The 27,196-nt window shown below is 39.1% G+C and overlaps 1 protein-coding gene across 1 annotated transcript in view; it reads right to left on the reverse strand.

The window, feature by feature from the left end:
- The window catches only part of LOC144798003 (uncharacterized), a 221,993-nt gene that overhangs the window by 38,641 nt on the left and 156,156 nt on the right, over positions 1-27,196 (reverse strand). The window contains exons 5-6 of the mRNA XM_078668794.1: positions 22,496-22,622; positions 12,055-12,209 (exon numbers count right to left, since the gene is read on the reverse strand). Of these exons, the coding sequence (XP_078524920.1) occupies positions 12,055-12,209; positions 22,496-22,622 (282 nt within the window). The remainder of the gene's footprint in view (positions 1-12,054; positions 12,210-22,495; positions 22,623-27,196) is intronic.

Here is a 27,196-nt window from a genome sequence, read left to right on the forward strand (position 1 = left end):
AATTTATCAATTAATACTTCATCTTTCTCTTCATTACATGATATCTCCAAAACATGCTGCCAATAACATTTCTTTACCTCTAATCTTAAATCCTTCTTGATAGCTCCAGGATTTTCCCATACCTCCTCCACTTTCAGCCTCAACAGCCAAGATTTAATGTAACTAAGTCATAGAGTAGTACAATGTTTGTCCAAGTTAATCAGATATTTAAACAATTCCAATGGTTGAACAGACCACATTCTAATCCAATACAACAGTGCCCCAAAGCTCACAGTATGGTCCATAATTTTTAGTACTAAATCAAGATGTAGCGGGAACAATGTGGCACTATTAATTAGTTTAAAAGGGATCTTACAAAGGCATTTTTACATAATCTCATAGGGCCATATCCCCAAGACCATATACTTCTGCCCCATATAGTGCCCCTCCTAATGCTCTAGAACTGGAGATATTAGCCTGCATGATGTGGCATTATACTTTTCGCTACTAGAATTGATCTAAATTGCAATACAAGCTTCCTTTTCTTTATTTCCAAGACAGGGTATCAGCTCATTTGACCCCTAAATAATTAAATGTCTTCGCTTTCTCTATCAAGGCTCCTTCCACTACTATCCTACTCCTAAATGAGCACTGGGAGTTTAAGACCATATATGTTGTGTTCCGCAAATTGATCTGTAGCCCTCAACAGAAGCAGAAGGGAGAGATGCAACAGTGCTTGCATACTCATGAGCTTCCTTGTTATCATTAGGGTATAGTTTGAAAACTTTAGTGCAGGGATGTTTAATATATCTCTTTATTACTCTGTACTACTGTGTTCTTTGCTCATTTTTTTTAATGATTTGTTTCAGTTGCTTGTTCTGCTTTTGTAGTGTGGGCTGGGCGTTGTTATTCACACTGTTAAGTTAGCATAGACTTATTAGAAGTTTAAATGCCATTTTTCCTTTTTGTTGCTTTTGCATACGACACTGCAATTAAATGCTATTGTAAGTTAGGCTGCGTGAAATGTGTCATATGAGACTGGCTTGTTTTCAGCATCCCCAGACTTACATCGTGACTCTAGTCTGCACACTGAGTGCTAAAGCCTCCAAGGTTATCATAACAAGGTAGCTGTTGTCCAGGCTGATCGGCTCACGTTCTAGCCATAACATATATGCGGATGTATTACGTTAACACGCATGCTTTTACCACGCATGCTGTTACAATGCAGTTTTTACAACGCAAACCTTTACAACGCATAGCGCTTTGGGGTGCTGGATAGTGAATAGTTTAATTTACTATTCCAACTCCAGTCCCCGTGGACACTAGGGAAGGTGTTTGATAGTAAATTAAATCTATTCCCTATCCTAGAGCGCCCCCCAGCGCAATGTGTTGTAATGGTTTTTGTTGTAAAACCTGCGTTGTAAAAGCACTGCGTTGTAAAAGTTTTGTTGTAAAGGATGTTTCCCCATATATGCAGCTGCAAGCCAACATGATTCTGGTGCCTTTAATATCACACTGTAGGCATGATTTCAGACACTTGGAAAAATTCAATTTCCAGGGAGAACGAGCTTTTGCAGATCCTAATGTGATTCATCCCTGCTGATCTTAGAGTTATGGGGGTCCCCCAAACAACCCTAAGAGACCTTCTATAGTTAATAAAACATAGTTCCTAGCTAGGGAGTGTGATTTACTAGGTGCTATAGTACCTATTTTCACCATCATTGTAATATGATTTCTCCTTTTGTTTTTTATGGAATTGTAACAATGTTGATCATATTATTTCTAATCATAAGTCTGCTTATGTTAGCAAAGATACTGCATCTTGAAGCACGTCGTTAAAATAAATATATTAACCTTTCCGTGTCTCTTTTTTACTCCTGTTGTGGACTGGTTGAGAGTATAACGAAAGAGTATTCTTGCTTCCCACCATTCCCGAGTATAACCTTAGTCGCATGTTCTGGGTTGTCTAATCATTGGTTCCTTTGCTTTAGGACGAAGAGCTAATGAGACACTGATGCTAGCTGGTTAGGGTTTCCAGGCACTGGGGTGAGTTGTTTGGTAGACCACAATTCACTGAGGTCCTGGGCCTCTGTGCACAGTTCTGTGTAGGTGCAGAAACCCTGCAACACTTTAATTTTCTGTGTTCTATTAACCCTATTTTCTTCCAGCTATAGTATCTATCTGAAGTGCTTCTTCTTTTCTCACTTTTCTTTATCCATATTTGTACATATCACTTTTATGTGTTTTCTTTGGTTTTGTATTTTTTCACTAAAAACTATATATCTCTACTTTTCTGTGCTACTATGTTATCTTCTCATTTCATATTTGTATTTGTTTCAATGCCTTTTTCTGCTTTTTGTGTTCCTTTAAACATATTTGCTGCAATTTTTTCTCCGAGGTCTAGTGTCATTCTGAAGTGGTTCTTCTTTTCAACATATGTTACCTTGTTTCTTTGCTGTCCACTGTTATTTTTTCTTTACCTGTCCATATTGTGCTGTCTCCTTTTTTATTTTATTTTTGCTTAACCCTAAATATGTGTTAGTATTTTCACTACTTATAAGAATGTGCAAAACTTTAATATTGTTTACATGGAAAAATAAATGTACTCCTAAAGTAAAACATTACATTTTTATTAGGCTGTAATAATTATGAAAAGTGATGTTTAAGGTAAATTTAATTATATTTAATAAAATATATTGTTACATTAGTTTTCAAATTTAAAAAACCTTAAAATATTTAATAATGAAATAATATGTACTATTTGTATAATTTTTAACATTAAGTTATAAATATTTACATTGTTAACTATTTCACATCAGTTAAATTAGCATTATTTCATGTGCAATTTCATTTTAAGTCCCTACCGCCACTGATTTTTATATGACAGTGCTGCAGTATTAGTGGTTGGGCATGTGTGGTGCTGGTCTTACTTCATCCCTGAGCTGGGGTTACTTACTATTTTTTGGTCCCTTTTTGGCCTTAGTAACTTTAGAAGGGCAGTTTGTGAACAGCAATGGGCTTACTCTTTTATGGGTGGAGACACATGCCTCCTGAAACCCCTTTCTAACCCTCTCTAAGTGTTCCATATTCCTCCCCATTCCCAACCCTTTAGTAGTAATCACTATTTATGTGTGCGGAGACAATGCAGTCAGGGTGGAGATCTTTGCACAGAAAAAGATTGGGGAGGCAGAGGAATGTAGGTTTGTAATTAGCATTTTGTAGTACTGTTGTAATATACTCCAAAACATACTCAAAATGCAGTTTGTGAATATGCGCCAAGTGTGATGGATGTGCGATGGATGTGCCAAAGCGTGAATACAGTGCTTACTATGCCATAGGGTTCAAACGGCACCTCACAGGTGAGGCCCAATAAGGCCAAAACTAGTCGGGAGCTCCTTTTGTTCCTATTCATTGATGATATGGCCTGGCCTCATTACTCTGACAACACTGATGCTCATTGAGGTTAATTGGTTCTGCAGAGCACTAATACAAAATAGTAACTACAACACAATGTTGAAAGACAAAAAAAACAGCAGTTAAGGTAGTAAATTAACCGTAACCCCCTCTCCTTATGTTGTACTGTATGACTGTAGCATATGCATTGTAAGCTGGTGTTTTGCATATAATTTATTTCTAAGTGGCATTCCACCTATTTGTAAACATTTGTTGTGCTGTGGCATTGTAGATATGAAATTATGTATAACGGTATAAACCTGTGATGACCAGGATGGGAGTTCAGTTTAAATTATTTCCTTAACTGTTGTATTTCCTGCTATTGAAGGTTTTGCATCATAGACATCTCAGTCCACTGGAAAAGGTTTTCTACTGTGGAAAGTGAAATCTTCCTTAGAGACAGCAATTCCGGGGCTCAAACTTTTGCACTCTTGCATTTGGTTGGTAGTCACACTCAGATCCATAAACTCCCCATTGCTCCCCCCCCACCACCCAAATGCATACTTCATGCTGTGATATGCCTCATCAGGGGCCTGGAGAACTATGACCACATCATCACCACACAATGTAGCTCCTCTGACACCTGTTGCCAGCCCACACTATCTTCAAAATCAGGTGCATCAGCTCCAAAGCCATCGCGATCTGCACCGTCTTCTAGCTCACTGACAAACTAACCACCTCTGTGGTGCCTGACACAGCCATAGCTAGAGCACCATGTGGCTGGAGTCAAGGCAACAGGACGTCTCCCTGTATGTATCCAGGATCCGGAACAGTGCCCCTATATCTAACAATACTCACCCACCCCTGGTCCAATTTGTGAAACATCTAAAAACATATCTCTTTAAAGAATGCAGTCCAACTCTACTGAAAGAACCATGCTTTCCCTGCAATCCCTCATTGATTGTATCTGTGCCTTTTTGGATAGCTTCATGCTATACAATAGCACCAAGATACATACAGGGCGGAAAATGGTTGGATTTCCCTTACACTCGCATACAATCTAGGCATGTTCCATTCTCCTTTCCATAAAGTAAATAAAGTTACTCTGGTAAATGGTTGAAACAAATGTCTGACCATTTTTAGGGTGGAAAAAGGACAGAATTCCCACTATTATACAGGTTTGTGGGCATCTACAAAGTTACAAGGCTAAGCACGTCTTCTCCTGCCCACTTCCCACCAATTGCATGGGATTTACCACTGCAGATTTCTTCACAGTTTAGCCGTGAACATAGATTTATGGCCAAAAATGGATTTGTTGCATCTGCCCTGGCTGCTTTATACGGTCTGACGCTTTCATGGCGGGGTCGCCCTCCGGGGTGTAGGCCCGAACGCTGTGTCAACTATTCCCAGAATTTGCTCTGCCGGCCAGTGGATGTAGGCAGTTGAGCTGTGTTATGAGTTGTCTTACCGCTCAATAAAAATGATTGATTCAAAAAATGGATTTGTGAGTCAGGCTCATAGTATCTCTTTAAGTCAACCCTTTTGAGATGTTAAAGTGGATATTGAAATCCCAACACATAGCATTACTGAATATACAGTAATTTGACCCATGTTAATTATGTTAATTTAACATTGCCTGTGGTGAAATATTCCCTGTGAAAAACCAAAAAAAGGCCATCACTACGGAGCAAACACCGGTGTCAAGAGTGTGTCAGTGTATGTCCTGCAGTGAAATGTCCAAAAATCACCTTCATGTGTGGAGAAACAATATGGTGGTTTTTAATGCACCGAATATTGCATGTTTTGCCTTTTTCTGTTTCTTTTCCACAATAAATCTTGGTGGGTCTGACATGTTGGAATCTACCAGGGGAAAACTGTACTGGTGCAATAATTATCACACAACTTGTAATTTCAAACCCAGTGTCCCCATTCTTTTGGCATAAGGATCACAATTAAGCCTCTAGCTAAATTGTGGTCTATGTCCGCAAGGTTTGGCTGCCTCAAATAATGTGCTATGACATGATATTGAAAAAACTTATTCTCTTCTCCAGTGATAGTCTCCTGACTTATAAATTAAATTTCAAGTTGTCACAGAAAAGGAATACAAATTTGTTATGTTTAATTGTGTTCATATACAACTATGTAGTATCCTACATTTATATTGTAAAGTGTTTTAACAGCCCTGCTCAGCCAGTGCCTTTGCTCTGACTCATTAGAATGTTGGAGTCTGATGATGCCTCGGAATGTTGGGTCTGAGAGAGGCAGAGTGACAGTTGGTCATGGGCTGAGCAGCTGACAGGCAGCTCCTGGTGGGGCTCTGATCTACCACATATTGATGCTAACTACAATAAAGACCTCATGTTTTACATCCTTCCTGAGTGAACCTTAATAACTACAAACTGTAATCAAGAGTCTTAGAAATGTTGATGTTTATGCTTCCCTCGAGAGTATGCAGTGCAAATTGATATTCCCCTGCCTCTCTACCTCCCTCACCTTACAGTGATTTCTCCATCACACTCGTTCTCTCTGCCTGTCTGTCTGTCTATATATGCATCAAGATTTCTCTGTTTAAAGTACCCCCTGTGCCCATCTTTCTTTATATCTCTCCTTCCTTCTCTCTAAATCTGAATCTCTCTTTACCTACTTTTACCTCTATCTCTGTTATCCTTCTTCTTTTCCTCTCTCTTTACAGTTTTCTATAACCCTCACTAGAGTTTGATTATGTGTTTAAATATGCATATAAAAGTAGAATATGTGGTTAATGGAAACCTTTCATGAATCTATATACATTATAATGACTTGGACATCTTCAATTAGCTGCTGCTGCAGATCACTGCAGGTATCGATTCAGCTATCTCTTCATCTTACCTTTCAATTGTTTCTTTTTTTACTTCAGACAATGGAACAGTAGCTGGCTCATGAGATTAAAAGCAGTCAATCAGCAGTCAAGCAGTCATAAATTACAAATCATGTCCACAGGTCTCTTTGTAGATGGTACCAAACTATCACAAATTACAGTAAAGAAATATATGGTAAGCCAAGTGTTTTTAATGCTACGAGACATGAACATTACAGAGATCAGTCTAAGGGACCGATTACGATGATGGCGGAAAGGGAACTGCTGTTGCTGTTCAGTGGCCCTACCGCCTGCTTCCCTGATCATCCGACTGCCTGATTATGAAGACAGTAGGAAGACTGCCGCAACCGCTGACTTTCCTGCTACCATGGCGGGAGAGGCAGAGGCGGTCCATGGAGCCGATTCCGGCCTTTACACCACCAGCATTATTACGAACTGCCTTTCCGTTGACCTTTCCCTGGCGAGAATACCACCATGCGTGAGTTGGCGGCAGGGCAGTAAAAGTGTCCATAAAATGTGCTGAGGGTGATTTTGCCCATGTATACTGGCACTGGTACACATGTTAAGCACTACAATACCCTTTGTTTGGCTTGCAAGGTAGTTTACAACTCCTCTAACAATGTACACATATGGCTGACTGGATGAAATCACATTGTGGACGTGTCCAGCAGTCAGGAGTCTAGCAAACATTGCATTCTGGCTCGCAGCGACATGTACAGCCATCATCACACTGCTGCAGTAACACCGCAAGCCATAGAGGAAAGTCATAATGCGGTAGGCGGGGACGCCGTCTGCTTGGCAAAGTACTCAGTCCCGCCACCACAGTGGAATGGAGGAAAGAATGATGTAACCATAAACAGCCCCTCAATCTGATTTTCAGAATTCACGGGCCACTGTAAAAGCTTTCCATTTGACAAAAGAGCAAGGTTAATTTCACAACAAAATTGAAGCATACATATTACACAGAATTACAAGAGTGGAAAGTGACTTTGACACTCATAAATGTACTTCACCATTAAAATGTAAAACATAAATAGAACAAGTAAACGAATTAACAATATTTATACACGTAAAGATTACCACAATATGTGTTGATTTTCTTTTTTACTCATACATTAAGAAAACGATATCCCAAAAGCATCACCATAACTCCTTCTGATTACATGCACAGTACTCCCTACTGAATAAAAATTGAAACAAAACATTACAGAAATTCACCAAGAAGAATTTATTAAAAATATTTATAGGACAAAAAACAGACTGAGAAATAAACTATTATATAGATAGAAATAGCATTCTGAATGGTTTCTTACATCGCTTGGCTTTAACACACCACTAAAATAAGCACTCAGAAAGTTTAAATAATGATAATGAACAATGCATAGTTAGATTGAATTGGGTATATAAAAAGGAAAACAGTGTGGGAATCCCCATTTAGAGCTAGACAACTGATCATTAAATTAGTGTATTCTCTATAAAGAGCATTTCAAATATAATGCTCTCTGCACAAAACAGCATGTTGACAAATAGCAAACACCAGTTGAAAGACTAAAATAAATGAAAATATGAAAAAAACAGTATTATAGAGAGAATAAAAGACACTGCTACAGAGTATGTATTGGTAATATTTGTACACAATCACAATATAAATATAAGGTTGATATTTTGTTTCTAAAGTATCAAGCATCAGTTTTTAAGTGACAATATAAGACACAAATGTAATTAAACTATACATTTGCTCTTACAGCCATGTAAATGCGTATGAAAGAAAACACGTCTGCTAATGTAACATTTTTATTTAAAATAAAATAAATAAACACAGAGTGGCCTTTGAGTGCGCAGTTGTACTGCCCTGTAAATGGACTAATAAAATTGTAGCACCTCGGTATGTGTATATGACAAATGGTAGAATTATACATTTACATCTTAGGCTGCAAGAGGCCATATTGTACCAGAACCCTGGAATAACTTACAACAAAATAAAAAATGCACATATCCTTATCCCTGGAGCATCCTACAAAGATTATAAAACATTCAAAGCAGTTCATTTTTTACTTTACGTTACCTAAAATCTCCTATTTGTCTGCATTCCTATATATGTGTATATGTGAATCTATCAGAGAGGGGAGTATACAGATTACAAACACTCATTGCAACAATATTGTGAACACAATATAAATAACATTAGCAAAAATACAGCAATTGACTTTAATTGGGGTAACAAAATTAGTTATTTGAAAGCTTTGATGACTTCAGAGAGCCACTTCCACAGTGGTGAATGAAACAATGAAAACATCACAATATTTGCATATGGCACACCTTAAATGAATGTACTATCTGACAGGTGGTTGGGCATCATGGCTTTAAGGTTATGTATAAGCACTACTGTCTCCTGCTCAATGTTTGTGAATAAGTCTAGAACTTTCTTAGATATGGTAGTTCATAGTGCAAAGCACAATGTATAAGGCAGCAACAGGTATCAATGCATATGGCAATCTAACTAGATGTGTCTGATACCAACACATTTTGCACTGTTACCATGCACCAGGTGGTTCTGCATGGAGGTTGAAAAGCTATGAACAATTCGTGGATATAGAAAAATGCATACTTAATCTTGTTGTAGAAGGAAAACAATAGAGAATAAAATAATAGCAGCATGATCTGGCAGAAGCACATTGTTTAGTGTTTTGGACATGTATTACTTAAAGTCAATTGGCAGGAGGAAATCAGACAAACAGTGTTCATAAGCTTTTGTAGCTAATCTAGCTCATCCTCTTCCAATAGAGCATAGTAGTGTGTGCTTTAAAATGGTGCCTGATCACAATGTTGATGCATAGAAGGTTAATCAAGTTAACTTTAATTTAGTTGCTAGAATTTAAGCAAGTAAAAAGTGATGTAAAGCCTCTATCTAGCTTCGGGAAAGGACAACAAAGTTACTTTATGATGATGCAGAGGAGGGTAAATAGGATTTAGGAGTTAGTGGGAGAAAATTCCTACTTTTTTCAGAGAGGCAGGAGAACACTTATGCCCACATGCATCAAAGTCAATTGCATTCGCAAACGGTGCGAATCGCAATTTTCGGCCGTTGGCGAATGCAATTGACTAATTTGGAATGCATCATGCATTTCGCAATTTTAGGAATCGCAACCATGTTGCGATTTCTAAAATTGCGATTGCATTTAAGGAATCACAATTTCAGATTTCTTAAATGCAATGCATGATCATTTTTTAATTGCGAATTCGCAATTTGGAAGTGGTAAAATAGCATGAAGTTGAACTTCATGCTAATTTACCGAAAACTTTCAAATATGCACAAATTGCATTTTTGAAAGTTTAAATTTACACACACACATGCCCTTGGGGCATGTGTGTGTGTAAATTGCATTTAAAGTTACATTTCAGGGGTGCAGGGAGGGGTTCTTTGGACCCCCCTGCACCCAGTTAAATTGCATTCACATTTTGCGAATCGCAATTTGAAATTCGCAAAATGTGAATGCCTTCCCATTCATTCCTATGGGCCTTTTGGCCCATAGGAATCAATGTGAAGGGTTTTCCTTAATTGCGATTCGCAAATTGTGAATCGCAATTAAGGAAAAATACCGAATCGCAAAAATAAATGCGAATTGTTCATGCATTGCAGTTTGCGATTTCTAAATTGCGATTCCTTAATTTTCGCAATTTAGGAATCGCAAACGGGTGCAATGATGCATGTGGCCGTTAGCCACCACATTGCACATGCTTGATCTTAAAAATAATAAGAAAATGTGCCGAACTGGAGTTCAAATGGCATGCTGGTAGATCCCAGGCGAAGTGAAGACTTTTGAAAGATACAAAAGCTTTAACAATTAATTCTGTTAAAAAAACACCTCATAAAGAGGATAGGATGTTCGAAGTTATAATGCGTAGGTGAGATGCCTAACACTAGTCACTGGCATTCTGTATAGTCTGCAACCCGCCAGCAAGATACTTCAGGGGACAATGTTAAATCGAGTTAACTTAAGGCCAGATTTTGAGTTTGGTGGATATGGTACTCCACCCGCCAAATTTGGAGGTGTCTGCTAGCCCAGAGTGAATGCATTGAAAGTTTGACAGACAGCTCCTTCAACATAATGGAGCTGCATGTCAAGATTTTGTTTTTGGAAATAAAAAAAACAATGACACTCCCTAGCCATGGGAGTTTTTTCCCATGACTTGGGGGTAATTTATAGTTTCAGCCTTATTAAACTGTCACTTTTTGTATGGTGGTACGTGAAAGCAAAAACTGGCCATGTGTTCACTCACTCTTAATAGGGTGGGCGGACACATGGACAAGCCTCTGACGACCCTTATTCCATCCTAGGTGTATATAGGCAGCCTTGTTCCTCTATATGGCCATGGAAATCCTCAGTGACTTGTAATATCCTTATAATCCCTGGCAGAGAGTACTTTATCCCATATATTATGTATTTTCAGACAAGGAAAGGGGAAGAAACTTGAAACTCAATAGTTGTGCACCCACTTCTGATTATGTTTCCATATTAAACAATACATTTCACCTGATTTTACCGAGCAAATTCTGCATTGGAAAGCCCAAAGGTTTGGGTCTTGCTGCACAATTTGTAATCCTGATTCAGATAGTAATTTCTGTTACTATTTGAAACTGGAATTACAAGTCACTCATGTGGAAGGCCATAGTATGAATCTTTGGTTCTCTGCTCAGTCCAAATTAGGAAAACAGGCCTAGAAACTGGCTAACCACACTATAAACTATTATTTACAAAACGTTTAAAGATATATGTATTACCATGGAAGGAATTACATAAGTTAGTAAATGTTGAAGATGTTTCTCTTACTGAGTTGAAAGCCAGTGTAGTTCATAATTATGTGCTATTGCTAAAGCTGTTTTGAAGTAATCAAAACATTAAAGAGGACAACTTAATATTGATGTAGAATGGAAGAAGGAATTATGATCAGTGAGTGTCGAGTTTTAACAAAGGCTATGGCTGCCTCCACATATGATGGCTCTATTAGCCGGAAGTTTCCATCGTGTCAATGCTGCTCTCCAGTTGGATGCTCAGATCAGCTTTGGAAGCAATTTGCTGGCAATACTCAAAAGTGGACTTTTTAATCCACTCAGACGTATTTTGATGGGGTTTGAACAGTATGATATAACACTTACTGAAAAAGAGAAAAGCCAAACAGCTAAAGGAAGACAACCAGGTGGCTACAATGCAAACCATTTCAGCAGTCCTCTCTTTCCCTGAGTCCAGCACTGGCATCACTGACAACCAAACTGCAAAAAAAGTCATGATCATGAATGAGATGCCCTGAGAATCATTAAATGTTTTAGGAAGAGCATGCCCCTTGATAGCAACTGAGATACAGATGAAAGCAAGGAAACAGAGATAGCCAATGAGAAAAGAGAACCCTATTCCCACTTCATTAAAGCATTCAATAATCACATAGGGCTGATTCTTGGGATATGCCCGCCGGACTCCGGGAGGATCAAGGAAAAGCCAAAAGGCAGTGACAATTAACTGCAGAGCTGACCCAGTTCCCAATATGACTTGGTACAGAGTGGCCTGCAGTTTTGTGGGTCTACCCACAGGGCTTGCAAAAGCACACAAGATCCTAACACACTTAGCAAGAATGCTAGAAAGGCATACTGCAAAGCTCATGCCAAATATAGGTCTCCGAATTTTGCACTTCCATAAAGTGGGCTCTCCAAAGTAGAGAAGAATGCTGGCGAAGGAGCAAATAAGTGAGGCCATGCTACAGTAGAAGACGGGACCTCCAGCGGCTTTCACAATTGGTGTATTGCTATGTTTCATATGAAGCACCAGTACCAATATGGTAAGTAATATTCCTGAAATTGACAATATCACAAAGAAAATATTAATAGGTTCACTCCAAAACATATACACTACACTTTTCTTCCAGCAAGATTGTTCTCCTTTCTGGGACCACTCATCCATCGGACAACTCCAGCACTCTTCGAATGCTGAAAAAAAACACGAATAAAAACAATGACAACGTTTTTCTGTTATCACTAAAAACAGAAACATCTTTTTTTAAAACAGTTTTGAATTTGATATAATCTTAAAACAGAGAAGTCATCTTGTGCAGTTAAGCAAAAATTAATCTCCATATGATCACTGCCTTGATGCAGCAAAAGAAAGGAAAAAATAAAATGATAATAACTATTGTGATTATCATTTTATTTAGTTCTTCTGCTGTGGCAGCTTACGCGAGGGGGCTGGGCGGGGCTGAAGAGCAGGGGAGGAGGGTACAATCCTCCTAAGTGCGCAATGGCTGTTTGTCCGCCCTCTCGGGCCACCCAAAACAGTATTGACCATTTGCCTGTTCTTCATGCTGGCTGCATTATAGCCTGCATAGAGAACATGCCCACCGCTCCGGCCCCTGCCTGAGCGCCTTGTCACGGCGTTCAGACCAATCATAAAGTTGCATTGCAACGTTTTGATTGGCTGCGGTGAGCGTGGGAGCCTTGGCACTTCCTGTTTCTCCCAAAAAGGAAGAGGACGCAAGAGAGGTGACGGCGGCCGGCCAGCCGGCCGGGAGGTAAGTGATTTTTGTTTTCTTTTATCCCCCACACCTAACCCCAACCGCACCACTGCGATTAGGAGGTAGCAGCCGCGACTGCATGTGCAAGACCACTCCTTCCCTATTGCGCCTGGTTGAGCAGGTATAGAGCAAGCCGAAATATGAAATTGAGCACTTTTTAAAATGTGGGATATAAAAAATGGAGACAACTGCAATGAGTTTCCATTAAATGTATGGATGTATTCACCTGTTATTTTTAGTTTTACTTGGCTTGTACTTGTACTTTTTTAGGATGAACACGTAAATCATCTGTTGCAACAAATATGATGACTTTTTGTTTTGTATAAAACCTTTACACTGTGACGGTCCTGATGAAGGGCACCCAAATAGTACAGCGTAGGAAGCGCTGCTTCTGCAGCTTGAAGTTTAGGTCTCCATGATAACAGTATTGTTATAAGTACCCATCCAAATTAGCGTGAAGTGTGTTTTAAAACATGTGACCAGCTCATTTTCTAGGACTCCTGCATGCTTCCGCGAACTCAAAGTTCAAAGGATGCTTATAAATATCTTACATGGATATGCTCATTCCTACAGGGGAATGATTGAACCAACTTAGTGTCTTGATTATGCAGTGCAACTTAAGATTTACTTTAGGCCCTTATGCTCTCTCCCAAACTTCCTACTTCAGGGGGCTTGAGGCAGCAGGAATCCGGCAGACTATGCTTTCACAATCAAATAATCAATCAATAAATACAAGTGGATGGCTATGAGTTTTTCACATGTGTAAGTAATATCTAGTCATTTTTGCATATTTGTAAGTAACATTGATATCTACCCTTTCAGTTGGAGCAATACTTACCCTGTACCTCCCCTGTTCCCTAGCCCTAGTCCTAGGAGATATGAGTAACTGGCTGAGGGACAGTGCCTCCCCTATCTAAACACCTACAGGGTGAGTGTTAGTGACTGATGATACAATTTAATGGTAAACAACCGTTACAACGCAACTTTTACAACAGACTACTTTTACAACGCAACTTTTACAACGCAGGATCCATTAAAACGAAATACCATTACAACACATTTTTTTACATCGCAGATACCTTTACAACGCATGCCATTGCAACGTAAGTATTGGTAAGTATATAATTATAGTAAAAATGTTATAGGTTTGGGTTTTTGGGTAAATGGGTATTTTTAGGGTTCAGGGCTAGGTTTGGGTTTTTGGGTAAAGGGGTATTTTTAGGGTTCAGGGCTAGGTTTGGGTTTTTGGGTAAAGGGTTATTTTTAGGGTTCAGGGCTAGGTTTGGGTTTTTGGGTAAAGGGGTATTTTTAGGGTTCAGAGCTAGGTTTGGGTTTTTGGGTAAAGGGGTATTTTTAGGGTTCAGGGCTAGGTTTGGGTTTTTGGGTAAAGGGGTATTTTTAGGGTTCAGGGCTAGGTTTGGGTTTTTGGGTAAAGGGGTATTTTTAGGGTTCAGGGCTAGGTTTGGGTTTTTGGGTAAAGGGGTTTTTGTAGGGTTCAGGGCTAGGTTTGGGTTTTTGGGTAAAGGGGTATTTTTAGGGTTCAGGGCTAGGTTTGGGTTTTTGGGTAAAGGGGTATTTTTAGGGTTCAGTGGTAGGTTTGGGTTTAAAAAAAAATTAAATTAAAATTAAATTAAATCAAATTATATTAAATTTAATAACTTACATTTTTAAAAATATTATATACTTACCAATACTTACGTTGTAATGGTATGCGTTGTAAAGGTATTTGCGTTGTAAAAAAATGCATTGTAATGGTAGTTCGTTGTAATGGATCCTGCGTTGTAAAAATTGCGTTGTAAAGGTATGCGTGCTAAAAGTATGCGTGGTAACGTCATACATCCCAATTTAATGGACAATGAGATACATCAGTTTGTATTACTCTGATATATTGGAGTCAGTGCCTGAATTTGTGGAACCAGTGTATTCCTGATATAAACCCTGCCTGATAAGTACAGATACCCTGACCTGTCTTCTACCCATTTAAAGTAAATTGAACATTAAATGAGTCTTGATTTTTAATTCTCTTTATTGTCTCTAGTCCATCTTTAAGATTATTCTGACGCATGAAGACCTAATCACCAAACATAAGAAGGCTGATGTGAACTAAAACTATGCCGATCACAAAAATACAAAACTTACTCCGTGCGAGAGTCGTAGATGTGCGTGTAACAGACAACATCAAGCTAACTTAAAGACATAATTTCTTTTTAAAACTCCTATTCCTAGGATTGAAGCCCTTTTTGTTCAATATTGGTACCTCTATACTTATTACAAGCTAGGTAAAGAAGATTGTCATCAGAAGCTTGGTATTTATTTAGATAGATTAACTCTATTAAATATTCAAAAAATAAAGATGGCTAACCAATAAACAACTACAGCTTAGAACATGCAAAGTACTATATAAATATAGGGACATTGAAAATATGGAGGCTATTGTATAATTTCATTACAAGACCGGAGGCTACCATTATGCATTATCCTTTAATGCAGTCCAAGCATAGCCGCATATGTCACAAAGCAAAAGTTCCAACTTAGAATACATATGAATCAACAATAGCATGAATCACTAGGCAATCAGCCTCTTTTAAATGCGGCTCCAAGCAAGATAAGTCACCTCCTTACTTAGCTCTTTATAATATTGTAATTTCATGTTTAAGACTTGTATTTTATTATTAATCTATATTTGTTACTATATACTGATTAACCCCTTAATCCCTACAGGAGTAATATTTATATATATATATACAATGTACCTGTTTTATATACCATCTTATAAGGTAGAGTAACACTTTTTTACTCCTTATACCCAGACCCCCAACCTCCAATTTACGGAGGTTGGCTTCCGCTTTCCTTTCCTGTAGTTGTCTTTATTTTAAAGTTATAATTCTTTCCTCTCGCGCGCGAATTATTCAAAAAACACAGTGACCCGCTTTTATTTTCAGAACAATCTCCCAGACGTTCATAATTGTGCCCAATACCTTAGACTTTGTCAAAACCTTGTGAGGTACGACGCTTTGTGAATTTATCTAATTATTTATCCGTGTTACCCTCGCCTTCCTCCCATAATCAGTCTATTAGGATTGATATTTACAAACTAATTTGAAGGTAATATTAAAAAATAAAAAAATTTATTTAAAAAAAGGGAGAGGATATATATATATATTGAAAAGATTACTATAAACACATTACTATAAACATATATAAAAAAAAAGGCTGTACATATATAGAAAGTTTATAGAGAAAGGTTAAGAATTCTATATAAGCTTCAGACATTCTTATATATTTATTTTTTCAATTCAAAATATGTCTGAGTCAGATTCTGATTCAATTCACAGTATTACTGTTGAATCTGATTTTAATAATGATGCCATCAAAAAACGTATCCACAAGGAGATGAGATCATGTATGTTTTCTACTCTCTCCCAAGTTATGTCATCTAAGAGACCCTTGATCCACGATAATGATGACCTATCTGACTTGGACATAGCTGAGATTAATGATCTCACCGAAAAAAGGGGTAAGAGGCATAAAAAAAGTAATAATATTGATTATACCCCAGAGTGCACGGGAGGTCGTAGCACCTCAAATTTTACAGGAGGTCCTCGCACCTCATTTGCCTCAGGTGTCCCTGGCGGCACAAATCTGAAAGGTGTCCTTAGTGGCACAAATCTGAAAGGTGTCCTTAGCGGCACAAATCTGAAAGGTGTCCTTAGCGGCACAAATTTGATGGGTGTCCCTCGCGGCACAATTCACCAAAGTGCTCTAGATAATGATCCAAGTGATATTGATGGCTCAGAATTTCCTGGCGAATATATTCTTGACCTAGATGAGGACGATCAAGATATTGATTCCTTTCTCTTGAATGACGACAATGGTCCTTCATCTTCTAAAGATAGTATCTTGGACCGTTTAGGGGAAGAAATGTTCTCCCCTTTTAACATTAAACATCCTAGAAGCTCAGAGTGGACTCCACATGAGCACGTTTCTAAATTCATATCTAAATGGATTAGGAACCCTTTAGAAAGGGAAACTTGCAATCTTTTGAGGGCAGAATGTACCAGACCTTCAATTGAAGGTAAAGTCTGTTAAACTCCTAACCTTGATCCGGAACTAATTACTTATCTTTTTAAATTAGGAAGAGACCCACGCAAAGGCTTGGAAAGGTCGCTTAAGCTCTGCCAAGATAAAGTTCTCGACATCCTAGGTCCCCTTACTAAAATAATCGACGCAGCTGAGGAGAGTTACCTTAATGGTTCCCCTCTTGACACACACTCCATTCGAGGATGGAGCCAAAGAGCACTTGTCCTCTTAGGAAATGCCAACGCAGGACTTAATTGTGAAAGAAGAAGAGTAGTCCTCAATAAAATTAGTCCAAAATTAATCGATATGGCTGAAAAAGAAACCTCCATTAATCCAAAAGGTTTACTTTTTGGAGAAGTTTTAATATGTATCAACCTTTACCGCTTTAGATAGAGCGCATCAAAACATGAAAAAAGTTTTTAACTACAACAGCAACCTTTTTGGAAGGGCTGGAAGAAGGCGGCAATCTTCCGGCCGCTTTAATCGACGCCCCTTCCCAAGAAACAGAGGCAATTTTGGTAGAGGGTACCAACCACCCAACTAACCACAGTTTTATCCACCCAGAGGAAGAGGTTTCCGCTCCAGAGAATTCCGAACACGAGGAGCACCTGCTGACTCCACCCCTCAAATGAGTACTCCTTCCCCTTCCCTTCCCTTTCTTTGAATCCAAAAGTAGGTGGCAGACTAAGATTCTTTTACCACAATTGGAAAATTATCACACAAGATCCCTGGGTTCTGAACACCGTTCAAGGTTTTTGTATAGATTTCACCAAGACTCCAATACAGTACTCTCTTCCAAGACCGACACCCCTTACACTAGATCAAGAAAAAATCATAGAAGAAGAAATTTCCTCAATGCTAAAAAAAGGAGCAATTCTAGAGGTACCCATGGAATTTATGACATTCATAAGTACTCTCTTCCTTGTGGAAAAGAAAGACAAGGGTTGGAGACCGGTCATAAATCTCATGGAACTCAACAAATTCCTTGTCTACCGTCATTTCAAGATGGAGGGCATCCATCTTCTCAGAGACCTCTTACTAGAAGGAGACTGGCTAGTCAAATTAGATCTGACGGACGCCTACTTTACAATTCCCATGACAAAGGAACACCAACCCTTTCTTCAGTTCATTTGGAAAAACCATCTCTTTCAATTTCAGGCTCTTCCCTTCGGCCTCTCTTCTGCCCCATGGTGTTTCACCAAGGTAATGAGAGCAGTTGCCTCATGTCTAAGAGAAAGGGATTTGTCTCATCATTTACTTAGACGACATCCTGATTCTTTCTCAAGACTATGCTCAAATCATCAAAGATCTGAAGACAGTTATACACCTCTTAGAAAGTCTGGGTTTTATCATAAACTGGGAAAAATCCTTTCTAGTCCCCTCAAAGAAGATGGAGTTCCTGGGCTTCACAGTAGACACAACAGAATGTCTTCTCCTTCTCCCTCCCAAGAAGATTGCCAAAATAATAAAGAAGATAAGACATGTATTGAAACAAGAAAATCTCTCCCTAAGAGAACTAGCAAGACTTCTAGGCCTTCTATCTTCCTCCATTCAGGCCATTTTTCCGGGACCACTGATTTATTGAGCCCTTCAGAGAATAAAAGCAAGAGCTCTCAGGTCAGGTCTTTGGTACGGAGATCGAATTTCCTTAAACCCAGATGCAATCTTAGAACTTAACATGGTGTTTAGACAATCTAGATGCATGGAATGGGAGAGCGATCTTTGGTTCAGCACCAGATTTTATTCTAGAATCGGATGCCAGCCTTCATGGCTGGGGTGCTTGTCTACAGAACCAGAACACTGGAGGAATTTGGTCCCAACAAGAGTCCCTGCACCACATCAATTATCTAGAATTAACTGCAGGACTTTATGCTCTAATGAGCTTCAAACGCTTTCTTTAAGGAAGATCAGTCATATTGAAAATGGACAATATGTCTGCCGTTGCTTACATAAACCGTCTAGGAGGGACCAAGTCAGAAGACCTCTCCATTCTAGCAAAGAAGCTTTGGTTTTTCTGCCTAGAACACAAAATCTCTCTGAGAGCAGAATACCTTCCAGGGAAATCCAATCTTTTCGCAGATAGGAATTCAAGATTCATCTTGGATTACAGCGACTGGAAGCTCAACACTTCTGTTTTCAACTCCCTCAATCATTTCTGGGGCCCATCCCAAATAGATTTATTTGCGAGCAGATTGACTACCCAATTGATATCTTATTTCAGCTGGATGCCCGATCCTGGTGCTCTAGCAGTGAATGCCTTTCTCCAACCTTGGGTAGGGATCAACGCTTATGCCTTCCCTCCATTTGCAATGATCCAGAGACTCCTTCAGAAAGTGAGACAAGAACGATCCTTAATTGTCCTAGTAACTCCTTTTTGGCCATCCCAAGTCTAACGATCTCGCTAGACTTTCGTCAACAGCTTCAACTCTCCTTGGAGAGTCATGGGCCCCTGGAACACATTAAGGGTACAACAACATTTGGAAAGTCTGGTCACGTTGGTGCTTGGAAAGGGACTTGGATCCCGTGGAGGCACCTATTGTTGATATAGTTAATTTTCTTGGAGAACAATTCGATAGAGGTTCAAGTTACAGATCTCTCAATTGTTTTAGATCTGCTATTTCTGCAGGACATTCTCTAATTAACAATAAAACGGTAGGTAAAAATCCTAATATTTGTAGAATACTTAAAAGTATCAGACTTAGAAGACCTCCTCAACCTAGCTATCAATCTCTTTGGGATGTTAATTTAATTCTTGACCTTTTTTGTTCTTGGCCAGTTAACTCTCTTCTCAGCAGGAAGAATCTTTCTATCAAATTAGCTACTCTTCTTTGCTTAATTTCATGCATTAGAGTCTCTGATGTTAAAGCTCTAGATATTTCTTTTAGATCTTACGATATGTTTGGAGTCAAATTTGAAATACATAGAAGAACTAAAACCATGTCAGATTCTATTTTCTATCCTTGTTTTGATACTTGCACTAAACTCTGTGTTGTTCAATGTATGAAAGAATATGATGTGAGAATGAACTCTCTTCGTCCTTTGAATGTATCTCAGTTACTCCTCTCTTTTGTTAAACCCCATAAAGGAATTTCTTCTTGCTCTATTGCTGGATGGGTTAAAACAGTCATGAAACTTCCTGGAATCAATCTGAATATTTTTAAACCACATTCTATTAGAGGCGCAATGGCCAGTAAGTCATTCTGCTCAGGTGGTAAGTTAGATGATATTCTAAAGGCTGCTGATTGGTCTAATTCTAGAACCTTTGCTCATCAATATTGCAAACCTGTTTCTCACATGTCTGATGTTGATTTACATGGCTACCAACATGCATAATGGTAGCCTCCGGTCTTGTAATGAAATTGCGATTCTCCTATTTACATGACCAGAGAATCTGGATTTCATTAAAGACACGGAGGCTAACATTATCCCTCCCACCCTTCCCTGGGTGGTTGATTAAATGATATAATATATATATATAATATATGTTATGATATGCTTATTTGAATTTTGCACTTACAAACAAACATTATTTTCCTTTGCAGGATTACTTACATCCTTTCCTTTGTCAGGAATTGTTATTTAGATGATTGTTTATTATTCTTGTCCTTAATACTTTTATTGGGATTTATTAACAACCTTTCTTTGCCTTGCAGATAACTTGTCTTCTTGATTTCACACCTGTGGATCAATCGTGGATGGTGTTTTCTTCCGTCATCCTTCTTCAAGTTTGATGTTTCATTGGATTTGTTTGGACTTTTCCTTTTTCATTGTCACCACATTTAAAAGAGGCTGATTGCCTAGTGATTCATGCTATTGTTGATTCATATGTATTCTAAGTTGGAACTTTTGCTTTGTGACATATGCGGCTATGCTTGGACTGCATTAAAGGATAATGCATAATGTTAGCCTCCGTGTCTTTAATGAAATCCAGATTCTCTGGTCATGTAAATAGGAGAATCGCAATTAAACATGTCCTTCTTTGTATGAACTAGGCTATCCTGGAATTAAATGTTCTTGTAGCAGGAATCTAGTTTTGTTATTTTTTTTTTATATCAGCTATAAATTAAAGAACCAATTACTTTAAATTCAGTACTTCCTTAGTTAAACTGACGCATGTTTGATAGTGATGCTTCACCTTCACAACTTATTCATCTGAATGACTTGTTTTCCTGTGTGTGGACATATCAGTTATAAAATATTTTCATTAATTCACAAGCTAAGCATCCTGTGTCCATTTCCTTTTCTCATGTGAATCTCTTGGAATTACATCTGTGTTTGTTCTGGCATCACAGTCAGTACTGTTCCCTGATATGATGTTGGAGACAAAGAACCATATTTAGAGTCTGGTACACAGGATGCGGTGTTACAAGCATGACCAATGTCAGATCTGCTCTATTACAAGTGTGTTAATGTACTTGTAACACCCTACACGTTTTTGAAGTAGTAGCCTAACCACCAACCTCTAAAGAAGGTAAAAAATTGTTGACAGATTAAGGGACTTATTACGAATTTGGCTGTCCGACTGACAGACCACCTAAGCCGAATACACCAAATGACCATAATGCTGTCTGTCTTAAGACCGCTGCATTACGACTGAACCACCAGGCCGGCTGTGTACCGGGTGTGGTTTTGGCTTTATGCATGCTTCGGCTCACTGAGTGAGCCTGAAGCCAATGTAGCAGCCCAGCAGAGTATGCACCATGTCATGCATGCCACACAGTGCACGCCCGACAGTTTATGTATCGGGGGGCAGCCCACAGTCACATGACAAGATGGGCAACATTACCCGGGAACCCTGTTTGAGGCCCCCTTATTGCCGTTCCACCCGCTTTTTCATGGTGGTCTCACCGCCATGAAAAAGCTTGCAGGAGGGCAAGTCAGAATATGAAAAGCACCGTCTCTATTCCTCCCTACTCTAAACACTGCCAGGACAGCGGGATTCAGGATCATGTTAGGCTGGTGGTGGCCTGACTGCCAGATTTGTAATCAGGTGGTTGGACCACCTAGATTTCGGCGGTCGGACCGTCACCATAGTTACGGCGGTCTCAATATCGCCGTACTCGTAATCAGCCCCTAAATCATCTTAGTAAGTAGTGTAATGTATGTTAAAGTGAGGGAAAGGAAGCACTATATAACCATGACTGATCCCTGTACAAGCTCTGGGATGTAATAATAAATGAAGGTGCCACAGATTAATGTCAATAATTATTATTTATAATTAAGGCATGGGATCATTTAAATACCCCAAAAGTTCTGACAAACTCTGAATGGGTTGCCTGTGTTCAACTGAGCCAGTTAGTCCCCCCTCGTTATTCAGTGGAATGAATAAAGACTTCCTCTAGAAAAATTGTATTTCTTGTCAAAAGGTCACTACAGAAGTCTAACAATAATAGGGACCGCTTAAGTAACTTCCAGGAATAAAGTACACAGTCATGACATGGGGAGAAGAAATGTCTTTCCCTCAAAGACACCGGAAAATGTTGACACCATATTCGTCACAGTCTAAGTAATATTATGTAAACTTAATATCACTTATGTTCAGACTGAAGACCTGCACAGTTCCACATCTGATATAAATTGTTCTCCCACTGCCTACTCAACCAATTTTGGATGCAATACAAGTACCTGAACCATTGCTGTAGGTTCCTGGCTCACAGATCTCACATTTGTAGCAGCAAACTTGGGGTAAGTTATGGCTCAACTTCTTCTTTTCTCCAAGTTGGCAGCTTTGGAGGCAATGAGATGGAAGCATCTGGAATGCAAACAAGAATCGCAAATCATCATGTGTTAGGAAAATGAGAAAGCAAAACAATTTCAAGGTTGTACTTCAAGACAAGACCTACAGCTGCTCAATAGAGATCATAGCATATACTTTGATCCTTGCAAAGGTTATTTCGCAACTGCAGTTAAGAAAAGGCATGTGAAGACACTCCTATGACTTCATATCAAGCAGACTCCCCCTTTGCAGTCCTAGACTTACATTTCGCATAAAAGTACTTTCTGGGACTAGTTGTTTTGAGCATTTTCAATTATCAATGTCATTTAGGACAGTTGTGTCTGCCTTACAATAAATCATATGGTTGGTAATCAAGTTCATAGCTTTAAACAAAATGCAGAGTCATTTCATTCATTCATTTCATAAGGCTTTATTCGGAACATAAAAGAATATCCATAAAAGCACACATAGTAGTAAAAACAGGTCACAGTTGCAGTACAATTTACATAAGCAATTAACAGTCGTTGTTAAAAACAAAACATAATATACAGGCGGGGACAGAATAAATATTTAAAAACTCATACTTTTCCTAATGCTAATTGCTTTAAGCAGAAAGGTAGCAGTAAAAAACAGACCTCAGGATGGTGCAGGTTAAAAAGCAATTTCATAGAATCATGGACTTTCCTTACACCAAACTTGACGAAAATCGGTTTTAAAAAGGTTTTTCGATAATTCCCATACAATTGACACAGCAGAAGAAAGTGCATAGTGCTTTGTGCAGAGATATTGTCACACGGACAGGGGCCAACGGGGTGCTTGTTCACGGAAGGGAAAGCAACTAAATTATGCACAATCCCCATCCTTAACCTAGTTAAAACAAACAGATGGGAAACTCTGGTCACTTGGGTCAGATATTGTTGATAGCCCCCAATTTCATTCATACTGTTGTAGAAGACACAGGTGGATAACTTGCCTTCCTTACAGGTCCTCCTCTCTGATTTACAGTTCAAAAAAATATTCTTCATATCAGACTTAGAGAAGTCTACAGTGCCATATCGGTCAGTAAGAATATCAAGACCATAGAATTCCTGGAAGTTGTCAATAATATATTTAATCCGGGGAATCTTTAAATGGTAATCCACAGTGAGACAATCATTAATAATATCTCTAGTTAGAGATGTCTCCTCTTTCCGCCATATGGAGAGCCACAACAATAGAGGTCTCAGAAGAATCAAATCACTTAAGTATTGGATTCCGAGTTCTCTATGGACTAAATCATTAGAAGTAGATTTAGGCAGACACAATAATCTTTTTAAAAAGGCGTTCACCTCCACCTGAAGGCTCCCAGCAGGGGCCTGACCCCAAACCTCAGCCCCATAAAGGGCAACCGCAAGACATCTGGTTTAAAAGATCTTAAGCATGTCTTTAATCTGTTTGTTCCCTATTTTGGTGGCAAAAGTGAACACCCCGTTGGCACTCCTCAGCATCTTAATCTTAACATTCATATGCTCGCTGGCCCAACTACAATTCTTAGAAAAAGTTATCCCGAGATAGCAAAAGTTATCAACTTTTTTGACCCTTTGACCTTCTATATAATAAGACTGAGGCTTACTCGGGCCAGGCCCACACTCCATGACATAGGTTTTGCTTTTATTAATCACAAGTTTTCTATCCTTAATAAATTGCGAAAACCTGTCCATGAAACGTTGAAGGCCAATCGGAGTCCTTGCCAGCAGCACGGCATCGTCCGCGTAGAGTAATACAGGAACATTAAAATCATTAACTCTCGGGACATCTGCCACTACTGCCTGTAAAACCGAGTCTACTTCATTTATGAAGAGTGTAAAAAGCAAGGGGGCTAAAACACACCGCTGCCTTATACCCCTCCCGATATTAAATTTGGTGGAACACTCCCCGTTTCTGCCATATCTAATGCTGGTACGTAGTTTGGCATAAAGGCGGGCCAAAAAGAAAATGATACCCTCAGGTGCCCCCATTTCAATCAGTTTTGTCCAGAGAATAGTGTGGTCCACCATATCAAAAGCGCTACTGAAATCTGCGAAACAGAGATAAATAGAGCCCTTCTTTGCCTGGGTATATTTTCCGATCAGAAGTTCGAGGTTTAAGCAATGCTCAATTGTTCCACGTCCTTTCCTAAACCCGAACTGGCAGTTAGCTAAGATCCCGTTAGTTTCAGCCCATTCTTCCAATCTAACCAGAAGTACCCGGCTCATAATTTTCACCGAGGAGTCCAACAAAGAAATTGGACGATAATTTTTCACATCCCCCCGGTCACCTTTCTTAAATATGGGGATAATAATTGATTCCTCCCAGGTCGCGGGTATCCCATAACATACTGCTGCATTAAAAACTTTAAGCAGCAGTGGGCCCCATACATCAGGGGCTGTTTTATAAACATCAATGGGGACCCCATCAGGTCCCTGAGCCTTTCCCCCTTTGCTAGCTCTAATGCTGTCCAGTACCTCTATAATAGTAATGTCCAGAGGGACAATGGGCCACCCATCCATACAATTACCCAAGGCTTTGTCTGAATCAAAGATAATAGAGAAGTGAGCAATCCATGATTCCATACTAATCATAGAAGTTAATTCTGGAACCTTCTCATCTTTGAGAAACGGGCAATTAACTGTGGCCCAAAATAGTGTGCAATTTTTTAACTCTGCCGCCTCATTCAATTTATCCCATGCCTCAAGCTGAAGCTCTGTCTTTCTTCGCTTTAAAATTATCTTATAGTTAATTCTAAGCTAGGACACCTGATTCCTATCTCTGGGTTTGACTGCCAGAGCGTCTTTAAGCTCTTTTATTGCATTAGTGCAAGCATGGTCAAACCATCCCCTTGATTGGTCGGGCTTAGGGCCAGCTTTTTTAGTAAACTTATTGTCAATGATGGAATTAATTTTAATAAAATATCCGACCATTTCAACAGTGACATTAACTTGCTCGAGGATCACAGTGATTTCTGACAGGTAACTACTTATAATAAAATCTGACGTCATTTCAGCCTTATCCCCCTTCCATCTTAACCTAGTACCATTAGGTCTATGGGGTTCAATGTTAACAATAACACCTGGATCAGGTACAGGTTTTTCTTTCCAGAGTGTGGCCTCAATGGTTAAACAGTTATGGTCGCTGAGCATTATATCCACGACCCTGGGGGCCAGACTCCAAGGGACAAGGTTAGAAGACATACATATAAAATCAATAACAGTATTTGCCCCCCTACCTACAAAAGTGGGGATACATTCATCTAAATCATTCCTCATATTCTCCAATATTTCCATATCAAGTACTGCCAACAAATTATTCAAGGATTCACCGTACAAGTTATGGGGAAAATGGAGATCTGCATCCCCAACACGGTTAGTAACCCCACATATACCGTGGAGGGAGAGGGGACAGACTGCAATATTAAAATCCCCTGCCAAAATAAATTAAAAATAACATTTGATCCATCTATAATGTCAACCAGAGCACTATCTAGTGCATTAATCACCAGATGCCTGGTACCATCAAAAATGTTATTGTAAAAATTGATTAAAAGAATATTTCTTCCCTCCTCCTGTGACAACCATAACATTTGAGAGTGAACCTCCACGATAACATATATTTTAACGATTATAGGTATATTAACAGAAATCAAAACCAAAAGCCCGCCCTTAGCTCTACCAAAGGTTGATGCCGTAGCGGGCAGATGGTAAGACGCAAAACAATTGTAACCGGAAACATTTTTACACCAGGTTTCCTGGAGGCAAATAATATCAAAGAGGTCAACAAATTCCATCCACCCCAGACAATCCTCCTTAGACTTAAGACCCGCAACATGTATGCATAGTATCTACAGTAATAATAGTTGGATTAATACAATGGTTGTCCTGTGCAGCATTGGGATCTATATAAGTTGAACTTAACCTATCTACTGTAGGTAAACCCTCGATATGCCCATCAGAATCAACCAAGGCACTGTGAATCATACAATTAACATGTTGCTTACTTACAATAGTAGTAGACCCTAAATCATTTCCTACTACTACTAATTCTCCACCATGGGGTACACTTTTTACTACAGGTTGAGAAGGAGGCTGGTCAAAGTTCAGTCAATCATTGGAGTTTAAATCACTCAGAGGTTGGTAACGGTTAGATGTTTCCAACTCAAAACCCCTAGACATACTAGAGGCACTACCTCTTCTTCCCCCAAAATCGTTAATTGGCTGAGCAAATAAATGTCTATAAAAGAACCCCAGAGGCCTTAATGAGATCCCCTGATCGTTCGGTGGGCGGGAGGTAGCTCTAATCAGAGAGGTAGTGGCTAGATGGGGATTTTTAAAATTAACTATTACACAATCGCCACTAATATTTTTATGTGATTTCCCTATCTAGTTGGTTCTAGTAGTAGTTAAGATCTGGTCAGACAAAGATACAGGGAAACCACACTCTCGATTGAGCCAACCCACAGTTTTGTTCTTCAGGGATTCTTGAGTTTCCGAGTTGCCAAATAATCCTGACTCCCTGACTGGTGGAACATTAGTCAAGACTGCCACATAAGGGGCACAGTCAGGTTGTAAGTCGGGTTGCAGATAGCCGTGTCGCCT

The sequence above is a fragment of the Lissotriton helveticus genome, chromosome 12 (assembly GCF_964261635.1).
Source record: "Lissotriton helveticus chromosome 12, aLisHel1.1, whole genome shotgun sequence".
Classification (NCBI taxonomy): domain Eukaryota; kingdom Metazoa; phylum Chordata; class Amphibia; order Caudata; family Salamandridae; genus Lissotriton; species Lissotriton helveticus.